Below are 12,071 nucleotides of genomic sequence, written 5' to 3'. Positions count from 1 at the left end.
ACATAATCCATCTCAAATCCATCTGAAAACCAAAACGGTCCTTACATTTAATTCTAAACCCGAGGCAGACAAAACAAGGGATGAGTGAGGGCCCAGTCAGCAGGTCCTATTGTAGTGCAGCAGTCCAGAGCTCAGGCACACTTGGCGGTGGGCAGACAGAAAGGCATGGGGGAGGCAGGCACCAGGATGTCTGTGAAGATAGGCCGGTAGCCGGCAGGAAGGGGCGGGGCGCTCTGCTCCAGCACATCCAGCACCGCACCCCTCACGTCCCGGGAAACATCACCACGGATGTCCAGCAGCACACACACATGCTCCTCACTGGGGAGGGATAGGAGGACAGACGGTCAGTTTGGCTTTTATGGTGAGCGTAAAAAATATGCTATGGTATGGCATCATAAAGTCAAAGAGTTTCTATTTTGTATTTTTCTTAAGCCAGCTGCGACTCTGCTAGTTTAGTTTACCTTACTTTGCCTATGTCTTATGTGCTGTTGCACATCTTGTATACTGTATAATTATGTATTGACCTCTACCCTAGCTCCTGTTATGTCTTCAACCTTGTAAATCTTTCTGTCTTGCACTTGTCAGCATTTTCTATGGTACTTTACAAATAAAGTGTATTTCTCTATTCTATTGTTTTTATGAAGGAAAGCCAATATGCTGAAAGGAAGTCAGAGGAGAATCAGGAGGTATGACCTGATGTCAGGGTACTTGGTCACGACCCCGGACACCTCCAGACTCAACATGCATGGGTCCTTGAGCCGGATGAAGTCGGCCAGGACAGGCAGCAAGGCCAGCGGGTTCACCTCAGGTACCGATCCTTCACCCTCCTAGGGACGTCACGCACAAACATCACAATCACGTTGGTATCATGCTCATAACAACCTATGCACAAAGGCTTATAGAAGAAATACCTCCATACTGAATCAGTTTCAAACTAAATCCCAATACATTTAACATTTTAAAAGTGCAGTATTAATCTTCTAGACCATTTCTGATGTATCTAAACAATTGGATGAACAAATTACTAGGATGTTGTTGTTTTTATTTAAAGGTCCCATGACATGCCACCAGGTGTGAGTGTGGTTAGCCATTACAAGCTGTTTTGTGGGCACACAAGTGGGCACACAAGTGGGCATGTCCACCTAGATGTACGCTGTATAGATCAGTCTACCAGCCTACCCAGTGGACTGTAGCAAACGTTGCTCATCTATCCGTCACACATCTAGGTGGACACGCCCACTTGTGATATCAGACGAGGCTGCTTGTAACGGCTAATCACACTCACACCTGGTGGCATGTCGTGGGACCTTTAAATCGTTAAAGAGTTGAAATGGTTGTGCCAAGTATTGTTCCCATCGAGTTTGGACGTTCGGCCCACGGGTGTGCAAACTTGATGTTTTGTATAAAAATATAGTGAGGAGGAGGAGCCAGAATAAGGCCGTTTCCCCACCAGGCCAGTGAAGAGTTCTCTGAGCTGCAGGTCGTCCTGGGCAATGCGCTGGGCCAGCTGCAGCCTCTCCCCAGCGCTGCGGCACGCCATCCTCTTGTGCATGAGGGCCCGCACATACTCCACCACCAGCATCCACTGGGCCTCCTCCTGCAGACGCTGTGGGAGAGGCGGGGGGGGAGGCCGCCGTTAACGGACAGGTACACTCACACTGCATTTTATATTGGCCTTTATCAATTAAAATTTGATGTATGGGTGTATGTATGTATGTAATGGATGTATGTGTTTGTACGTACGTATGTATGCATTTACATTCGCTACATTTACTATTTGTATTTCAAATGATTTGGTAAATATTTAAAAAGGTCAGGTGTACAAAATGTAATTTTAACTTCAAGTTCCCCTCCAATGGTCATACCAGATCAAATATGTATTTTTATACATCTTTTTTTTTATTGTTTTATATACAATCCCTGTGATATCCCTGTTATAGCGTAGCAACACAACAACATCTTTGGTCAGTCAGTACAGAAGCTGACGGTGGCTGCCCTGACCTGTTGGCAGGGCGGGCGCACGCGGACGTACAGCTCCAGGTGTCTCTCCAGGACCCGGCACACCATGGGGGTGGAGGGGTTCCCCTGGGCCAGCCAGGGGCGGCTCAGCAGCCCCTGCAGCACGGGCTGCAGCTCCAGCAGCAGCTGGTCCATGGCCAGGCGACAGGCCCGCCTCACGGCGCGGTCCAGGGCAGCCATGGGGTTGGGCGGGGTGCGGGAGTACAGGCACGCAGAGGGGGACGACTGCTGCCGCTGCAGGCCCTCTGTGGAAGCCCTGTAGCCAGGGGTCCAGGGGTAATAGGGGGTTGATTATCTACACTGTCACACTTTCCTACTGCAGCTATTTACGCCACGCAAAAATATGGGAACTAGTAAATGAAGAACTAGAAATCAAATAGAAAACCTCAGATGATGACTGTCATCTGTGAATTATGTCGCTACCACTGTAGCTAAAATTTCAGCCACTAGAGGTTGCTAATGGGAAAATCTACATAGTAACGGCTTGAATAATTATCCTTTAATATTTAAACACACGCTTTTATCCAAAGCGTCTTACAGGGATATTTTTCATCATTATGCAGGCGTTGCTCATCAAGGCTTCCTACAGGTAGACTGGGGTCCAAATGCAGAACCGGGAGCTGGGAGTGAAACAACCCTAACCACAAGGACTTTTGTAATCAATAACAACAAGATGGCTGGCATCCAAGAAAGGGGCACAATAATACTGCACCCAAACACTAAACAATAAACAATACACATGAATAAACATTTACACTGAATCTGTTATAGTGTTATGAGGGATTCCATAAATTTGTTCATTGCAGCTTTTAATATAGTTTGGACATGTGCTCACTAGAAAACCGATAAACACATACTTAATGTATAGAATCTTAAAACCTATTAGAGTTTCTCAAAGGTTCTCCTGTATGAGCTCATCCAGTCATGTTCCAAAAGTGTAAATGAAACTAAATGTTGCTGCACTACCCTGTGGCTGTAACCGTCTTGCTCATCGAATATCCCCTTTCAGGACTAGGGTACAGAAGAGCATAGGAAGTAGCCAGATGATTCATTGATAGTATGGAAAAAAAAAGCTTTTATATCTGATGACTTAATAACAGCAACACTGATTATTATCCGAATTAATCCAAATTAATCAATTAATTGCTCCACTCCTTGACTACAACAGCAGCCTGTGTACAAGCATCAATCTAACTAAATATCTAACTAAATAAAACAGAGATGAAGTGACAGCCTGTCCCCATATCTGGGTCTTACTTGAGAACGATGCAGTTGCTGATAGAAGCCAGGAGGTAATGGAGGTACAGCTTGTTCTGGCTGTTGTTCTGATCCTTGCGATGCTCTTTACCAAACTCAACCAGCGCCTCCCGAAACCTGGAGGCCAGTAAAACAGAGAGAGAGAGAAGGAGGAGGAGTAGAGGGACAAATAAAAGGCTTGTTTAAATTGATTGATAACAGTGTTAAAAGAAAGAAAAATTCCTTGTTTGTAGACCCATGGGATTATTATATAGGTAACGCTTGATGACTGACACAGCATATAAAGATACTAAAACACACTCATACACACACACACTTGTTAGCAGTTTCTCCATCAAACACACACAGAAATACACACACACACACTCAGATACACACTTGTTTAGCAGGTTCTCCATCTCGTAGAGTCCCATCTGTATCGTCTGATCTCGCAAGGATTCTCCTATCATCAGGGCAACACGCACGTTTTCCTCCAACATCTGCCAAACCCCAACAGCAGGACAAACACACACACACACACCAGGGATTCAATTAGACCTCTACCTTCTTGTATTTATGTGTGCGGGAACATATTTGCGAGTTTCCTACCTGTGTGATGATGGTGGGCAGGCAGGTGTGGTAGAAGCCTTCATGGTCCGTGTCAGGTTCCTGGTCCCTCTGCCAGTCTGTCAACTCCACCTCCAGGGCTTTATGCATCCATTCTGACACACGCTTCTGCACAGACACACACACGCACAGACACACACAAGCATAAACACAAACACACACGCATGCACGCGCAAGCACGCACGTACACACCACAAGACAGATAGGGGTTAGAGCCAGACCAGGGTGAGAAGAGGCGACTGTAATACCACTACTTGTGGTCTAACACACCCGGACACTCTGAACGTATTTCTTCTGCAGCTTCTCCAGGCTCTCCAGGGAGATAAGGGGCCCCAGCTCCTGTCTCTTCATCTCAGCCACCAGCTCCGCCTCTCCCATCATGTCTGGGCTGCAATGGGGGAAAAAAACACTCATCTGTCAGAGTTAAGGGCTCTTTATGGTCCCACGTTCACGCATCGCAAGGACCACGCAGACGCTTCAACGTAGTCGTGAACGTTTATGGTCCTAGTGAGGGTTTTAGTGAGCGGACCAATCACAGCCCTTGCGGCTGCGTCGCCTCAACGGAAGGTTACAATTTTTGGGAGGCCCTTGCGGTGGACGCAAGGAGGGTCCGCAAGGACGTAAGCGTTGCGTTGCGTGAACGTGGGACCATAAAGACCCCTTTACATTGCAAGAAAGTGAAGAAGATTCTGAGTCATTTCAGGGGAAATGGCGAAGAGCTGTAATGATTTAGTTTCTGTGGTTATATGTTAAAAAAAAGTATGTAAATAGTAGGATTCCCAAGCAATATTGTCTCATAAAAAACGTTAACTTAAGTTAGACGCAATTAAGTAAAGTGAATTGTTGCTTACTTGCCTGTCTGGACAAAATAACAGACAATCTACGAATTAAGGATGATTTTAAACAATTTATAAATAACACATGATTGACCGAAGAGTAAAAAGATCACCTGTTGTAGATGTGTATCACCCAGTTGAGCACAGCAAAGATTTCCCCACTTTCCAGCTCCCAGCTGCTAACCTAGAACAGAAACATCTGTTTTGCTATTTATAAAGTGAGCTCATTGACTTCATGTCTAAGAAAAGATAATAATGAGCCTTAAACACCCATTATGATGAGTGCTACAAGGTGGACAACCAAACACAAAATGCACTGAACTACTGAATAATCAGATTTGTGATCTTTTGAACTGTGATTGTTAGCCTGATGCCCTTCTGATAGCATACAGTAGGATAGAAATATGTTATAGTATATATTATAATATTCTCCACACTTCAGTCTCACACATCCCTATTTTTTGCAAGAGAAAACTTCTTAAACCAGAGATACTGTGTTACATTTGACTAAAAACATAGACGTAATATATATCACATAAATAATAATAATTAATAAGAGAATGATTAAAAAAAACATAAAAAATGCAATCAGAATATTGCCAACACTTCATTCTCACACGCGTATTAAAAAAAGAAAAAGTAAACCCAGTGTTGAAACATTCTCATGGAGGCCCTCACCAGTGCCAGGTGGGTCTGCAGGCACTGGTGGCTGGCCCTCAGGTAGGCTCCGGTCAGGCGGTAGTGCTCCGGTACACACTGCTCCAGCAGGTGCCTCACCGTGGCCAGGTCGGCCGTGATGGCGTGCTGCAGGGCAGACAGGTGTCCCGCCAGGCCCGGCCCGCGGGTGTGCATGTAGGACACGCTGCGGAACCGCGAGGACACCGCCTCCTCCAGTACCTGTTGCACAGAGACAGGACCCCATGGGTTGAACGGTTCTGATGGGTTGGTCACGATTCGGTACATACCTCGGTTTTTATGTCACGGTTCTGTATGTTTTTTGGTACAGCAGTTTTTATTATTTTATTTTTATTAAACAATTTGATTTTGATTAGATATATTAAATTGTATCAAACAAATGCCTTACACAAATTAAAATACATCAAATACATTTGAGGATAAAAACACAATAAAGTCCAGGACTTATTTCCATTGTGGTCCTCAGCACAAAACATCAGGACAAGACAAGACAAGACACTCACAGAGTGTGTGATAATCAATAAAAACAAATCTTATTATTATTATTTTTTTTCAGTACGTACTGAAATGAAACGTGCATTGAACCGTTAGACCCGTACCGAAAAATGTTGGTACGAATACGAGTATCGTTACACCCCTAGTATCAATATTTCCCTGGCAGCCTCCCATTTGCTTCTCTTCTGTTTTTTTTATCATATTTTTTATTATAGCCATTTTAAATATACAGAAATGTGATACAAGTATATGTATATGTTGTACATTTAATAACCCTGTAAAGCGTACTAGCATTAAATACACTGGTATAATAACACTCTTTGGTAATAAACAAACCATAACATCAACATGAACCTGAAAATCAGACTATGAGGCTGTATGCATGTTGAAAACAACACTTCACTAGCAGCAAGGTTACGGACCTGGAAGAAACGCTCCCTCCAGCAGCGAGGTCTCCCAGGGGGCAGGGGTCGGACCCCAGCTCCTCCTCCTCCCCTCTCCTCCAGCAGAGCGCGGTCCACAGCCTCCTCACGCTCAACGATGCGCACTGCGGATACAAAGGGCGTGGGGTTCTGGCGGGCCAGGGCCAGGCTGCTGCTCACGACAGCCCATATCTCCTTACCTGCAGTGGACGGCAGGGGACACAACTACTGGGCTGCTGTCTGAGAGGACCAGGAGCAACAGTACACACACCCTGCTACAGTAAAGGTGGGACTCTTAATAACTGAACAGTGGCCATGGACAGAAAACGAAGTGGATAGAGAGCAATTCTAGTTGGGTTATGAGTTTTTAATACTTTAAAACTCAAGCCAGAAAGACATGAATTAAAGGTTCTATACGGTTTAAGGCTCTAATATCTGTATTTACTTTTTGGTTATTTAGTAACCGTTTCTATCCAACCCAACTCTTACAGTGACTTACAGCTGTGGACATTGGGAATCAAACCCAGGATCTTTCCGCTGGGAGTCACATTAAGGGCCTAAATACTGGGCCCACAAATGTCCACACCAACGAAAACAATCTTTTTTAAGTCACTATACTCTCCGGCTCCCCTAACACTGTTACCACCCAGGAACTAGTAACAGCCCACCCAACTCTAAACCCAACGCTAAAACATAAAAACCTCTAGAGGTTCTGAGCTTGCAACAGTGTCCATTGCAAGTAAGTCTCTTATATATAATGGTAAATAATGTTACGTTTCAATATATTACAACCTATACTGGACAACACTTAACTCACTGAAAAACTTTAGACGCGCAGTATATACAATACTGTTGATAATGTCTACCTCGACTTGTCTACCCTGTAATGATGAGATTCACAAAAAAAATAAAGATATATTTATCATTGTAAATATTTTCCCTCTCTCTTTCCTACCACCGTCCTGTATACTTTCTGCTGTGAAGCCCACACTTCCAGTGCGGGGATGAATAGAGTAAGCTACTGTCTCCTGCTGCATCCTCCTACCCAGGGCCTCGACCAGCCGGCCCACCCCAGAGAAGTAGTGCAGCACCAGCTGCTGGTCCTCGCGGCTCAGGGCCGCGCCGCTCAGCTGCCACAGGATGTCGTCCTGCCAGCACTCCAGCTCCGTCAGCCGGGCGTGGGCCTCCAGCAGCCGCCGCGACTCCACCAGACGCTCTGTCTCCGCCACCATGCTGCGCACTGGCAGGGGGGAGAGAGAGAGAGAGAGAGAGAGAGAGAGAGAGAGAGAGAGAGAGAGAGAGAGAGAGAGAGAGAGAGAGAGAGAGAGGAGAGAGACATCACTTCGCTAGTAGATGCTTTCTAACATCATCATAACATCATCCAGTGATGATTGGGAACATGAGATCACCTCATCTATAATGCATCCCTGGATTGAACTTTTACAAGATTTATTTAACCTTTTTCCGGGATGAAGTAAAGTAATATCTATGGAGATATCAAAATGTTATCAATTCTAATAAGAATCCAATGCAGCGGGTTCAGTACAACACATGTATCGTGTTTTCTGTATCCACCCTTTGAGTTTATTGTCCGTCCAGAGCTCTTTAAGGCCGACCACACACCGGCCAACAGCAGCGAGAAGGACCTCCTGACAGAGTACTGCTTCACCTCATGGACACCGGCGCCTCACGGAGCTCCACTCACCGGAGTAGAGCCGCGGCAGGTTGCTGACGGTGGCCAGCAGCTGGTAGTGGCTGCAGGACAGCTCCCTCATGGTCTCCATGGAGCTGACGACCTCGGCGTTGTGGTTGGACTCGGAGACGGCCCTCTGCAGGGAGCGGGACGCGTCGCCCAGTTCCACCCGGGACTCCTGCAGCTGCCTCAGACCCCAGCCCACCCCCTCCAGGTAGGACTGCACCACCGACTGGAGGGGAGGGGGATCGCAAACACAAACGCAAACCTTCACACTAGGATGGACCTTTGCTTTGGTCTGAAGTGGGATGATGGAGGGCAGAGAAGCCCCTTCAGATAATAACCAGTGCAGATTTAGATTTAATTTAATCTCATAAAACATATATGCGTACATGTAGGGGAACTGGCAACCCAAATAATGCAACTACAAATCTGTGGTTCTGGGTGACTGTTTAAACGTGACATATTATACCACCAGGTGTGAGTGTGATTAGTCATTACAAGCCGTTTTGGAAATCTGCCCCTGCTTACATCACAAGTGGGCCTGTCCACCTTGATGTGTGTTGAATAGATCAGTCTACCAGCCTACTCAGTGGACCGTAGCAAACGTTGCTCATCTATCCGTCATACATCATACATCTAGGTGGACACACCCACTTGTGATGTCAGAAGAGGCAGATTTTCAAAACGGCTTGTCACGGCTAATCACACTCGGACCTGGTGGTATAATACGTCACCTTTAATCCAATTGTAACAAATGTTTGTGTGCCTATTTAGGTGTTGGTGTGTTTGATGGCAGAAAGGCCCCACCTTGAGTCTGGTGTGTATGGAGGAGGTCCTCTGGCTCTCTCTCTTCCTATACTGGCCCAGTCTCTCCAGGTGCTCGGGCCGAGAGAAAACCCCTGACGCCCACTTCAGGGCCGCTCCTCGCGCCAGGAGCTCGGCTCGGGCCACCTCTGGCCACACCTCGGTACGGAGAACAGGGTCTGCCAAGCAGACAGACTCATGGGTTAGTCCAGTAGGCTTGTAGGGGAAAAGAAAATTCGAGATCTACAAGAACTATACATCAAAGCCATCACACGTATCACTCCTGCAATATCACAGGACATTACTCCCCCACTCCACCACTACTTCTCACTCCTACCCTCTGGTAGGAGCTATAGAAGCATAAGATGCAAAAAAATCCCCTCAGCCATCTCATTACTCAACAAAGCAAAACCCCACAGATAATGTGTGTAACAATGTATGTAGCAAATGTATGTATCCCCCTGTACCCCAACCCCAATGTATGTCTGTTGTCATCTATGTCAAATGTATAAGTGTCTTTTATGTATGTTCTTCATGTGCCTATGACGAGAAATGAAGCTGAGAAATAACGGAAGGAAACTGTGAAGAAGAATTTCCTTAAGGGGACAACTAATAAACTAAAAATAATTCCCACTCACAAAATGCAGACTTACCCACTTGCAACTCAGCATTGCAATTAGAAGTGATATTCTTGTCCACCTTCCTGTTGGTTACCATATTTCATTTGATATCGATATAAGCAATTCAAAAAGCGTATTTGTTTTACAAAATTTTGTCTATTTTATTTTCAAATGTTGATTATTATGTTGTGTTGTGTTGAAGTTATTTTCATGTACCTGCTAGAAAACCAGTTTAGGAGCCAGCTTGTAGAAAGCTATAGCTTTCTATAGGTTTCTACTGTCAACAGGCTATATTGCCTGTTGACATCCCATCAGGCGAGAATATCACATTTAGGAATTTACGTTATTGATCCACTCATGCCATAGATGGGTCACACCACTAGACATGTGGCTTGTCATTTGACCAACAGCCTGATTTTGTGTCTATTTGAATCTAAATTAGTCTGAAATGAAGAAGGGGCTGGTGACGCTGATGACTCTGCTGACTGAGTAACGTGCTATGCTTGTAAATCAGATTATGACTGTACAATCCCCTGGGTAGATGCTTGCTTTTCATGTTAATTTCCCATAACGTTTCAGAGAACTATATTATTTGCCGTTGTTGGGTCAGATTGTGTTGAGTAACGTGACCAGTATTCTGATATGAAAAACTGGGATGTTTCGCAGTCCATATAATTAGCAAAAGATCAGATTTCTGAAATGAGACCTATCATATTGACATTCTTCCTCATCATAACTTGATACATTTAGTACTGTAGTAAAATATTGGGCAGTACATCTCTTATAATTAACTATGTGTTTTAACTAAGCTTTGGTCAAACCGGGACATTACTGGGGACAAGCTACCAGAAACGTGGACTGTCACCGGAAAACAGGGACGTCTGGTCACCCTGAGTAACCGATGTCAATCATGTAAAGCTGACACACAAAACTGAGCAACCATTCATACAAATCATGTATACACAAAGATAAGGGGACACAAAACGTCAAATAACATTAGGTCCCCACTTGTATGGCGTGCTCAATGTGTGTGTTAACAACTTGTCAGAATGAGATAAACAAGGCCGCCTATGTATCTGAAATGAGTCATGGTGCAACCCTGTTATCTGCTGCTGAGATCTAATCCGGGGAATGTCCTCATCAGTAAATCTGTTGTCTCCAACAACAAAATGACAGGAGCAGCACCTCAGGGTCAGGAGTCATAAGACCTGATCCATTGCAGAATAGCAGCATCACAGCCAAAATAAAGGCACAGAAACTATTCGACAATAGAGAGGATGTTGGCAAAGCTATCTTAGCACAACAAGCGTCTGCCGACTGACCAGAGAAAGCTTCATCAGTGGCAATATCACCACTCTGCTCACAGCAGGCAACGTGTTCGTTTGATAAGAGAAAGACTTAAAACATGCCAAACAGTCTAGGAAGACATAAGACACATATAGCACAAGTTAGTACTATACATATAAAAACTCAGTTAGTCATGGGAAAGCACTGTTCAGTCAAATACAACTGTACATTCCAGTAGGGTGTCGGTCATTCATACATGTTGTCATTGTGTGTTTGTGTGTGTGCGTGGGTGTGCGTGTGTGTGCATGTGTGCGTGCCTGCGTGTGTGTGTGCGTGTGTGTGTGTCCATTACCTTCTGGTTTGTCACCACCATTCTGCTCCCCTCCAGACATTTAAGTTGGTTGTGTTCAGCTGCCAGCTCTCCCTTCTTGTGCACCAAGCCCCTGAATGTTTCCCGGAGTGCCAGCACTGAGCGCTGCCAGCGGCACACAACAATACAATACCGGGCGTGCGAGGCAGAGGAAACAGGGACACAGACCAGGAGAGAGAGGGCTGGTCGAGAGAGGGTGCATATTAATTTGACTCGCCCCCTCTCCCTCGCTCTATTGCTCTCACACACACACGCACACGCACACACACACACACACACACACACACACACACACACACACACACACACACACACACACACACCCTCCCTCCCTCTCTCTCTCTCTCTCTCTCTCAGACACATCCTCCACTTAGAGGCCGACAGGAAAAGGGCGGTGGGGCTGCCGCGAGGGGGAGGGAGAGAGATAGAAAGAATGAGAGAGTGGTAGAGAGTCAGTTAGGGACAAGAATATGTCCAGAGAGAATAGGTGAGAGAAGAGACAGATCAGCTGAATAATCCAACTGATGATCCAACTGTCAACGAGGAGACAGAAAGACGTTTGAATTGTATGGTTGACATTGTATTACTACATGGACATTGTACATTACATTAGTACACATGGCCTGACCTATTTCTAGTTACATATGGGTTTTACTGTCAATGTTTTTGTCATAATTTATCAGCAGTTTATTCTCCGGGTTCATGCCATTTAAGCAAGAGGAGAGATGGTGAAAGAGAGAGAAACAGAGGAAGAGCCAGACAGCATGAGTGAGTAGAACAGTAAGTGGACTTAGTGTCAATCACAGAGATCCCTAGAACCCATGGGGCCTCCTCTGAGTCCTAAGGTAAAACCAATTAGGCTGAAAGTCACAGGATGAGAACCCATACATAATACATAAGCCATTATGACCAACCATAAAACAGGCTCACGGAAGAGTAAAATGAGGACTAACCCTATGTGTC

The 12,071-nt window shown here is 45.3% G+C and overlaps 1 protein-coding gene across 1 annotated transcript; it reads right to left on the bottom strand.

Annotated features, from left to right (window-relative positions):
• Nucleotides 1-53: 53 nt before the first annotated feature.
• On the bottom strand, nucleotides 54-11,209 carry exoc3l1 (exocyst complex component 3-like 1). Its single transcript, XM_084477291.1, has 15 exons — nucleotides 11,091-11,209; nucleotides 8,835-9,010; nucleotides 8,037-8,256; nucleotides 7,377-7,571; nucleotides 6,332-6,531; nucleotides 5,397-5,615; nucleotides 4,832-4,902; nucleotides 4,153-4,270; nucleotides 3,865-3,990; nucleotides 3,655-3,755; nucleotides 3,277-3,393; nucleotides 2,002-2,275; nucleotides 1,451-1,606; nucleotides 694-827; nucleotides 54-318 (listed from the first exon to the last, which is right to left on the bottom strand). The coding sequence occupies exons 1-15, from the start codon at nucleotides 11,128-11,130 to the stop codon at nucleotides 132-134; spliced, it is 2,334 nt and encodes a 777-aa protein (XP_084333417.1). The 5' UTR covers nucleotides 11,131-11,209; the 3' UTR covers nucleotides 54-131.
• Nucleotides 11,210-12,071: the final 862 nt, after the last annotated feature.

Source organism: Micromesistius poutassou, assembly GCF_964030765.1.
Source record: "Micromesistius poutassou genome assembly, chromosome: 13".
Classification (NCBI taxonomy): Eukaryota; Metazoa; Chordata; class Actinopteri; order Gadiformes; family Gadidae; genus Micromesistius; species Micromesistius poutassou.
Note: the sequence above shows the minus strand (reverse complement) of the source record. Positions and strands in the feature narration are given on the sequence as shown.

Excerpts from the sequence above, each read along its gene's own strand:
- exoc3l1 (XM_084477291.1), bottom strand. The coding sequence starts at position 11,130 with ATGTCTGGAGGGGAGCAGAATGGTGGTGACAAACCAGAAG. Across the intron at positions 3,756-3,864 it reads TGCCCACCATCATCACACAG|ATGTTGGAGGAAAACGTGCG; the intron begins GTAGGAAACTCG and ends GGGGTTTGGCAG. Across the intron at positions 3,394-3,654 it reads ATGGAGAACCTGCTAAACAA|GTTTCGGGAGGCGCTGGTTG; the intron begins GTGTGTATCTGA and ends ACTGGCCTCCAG.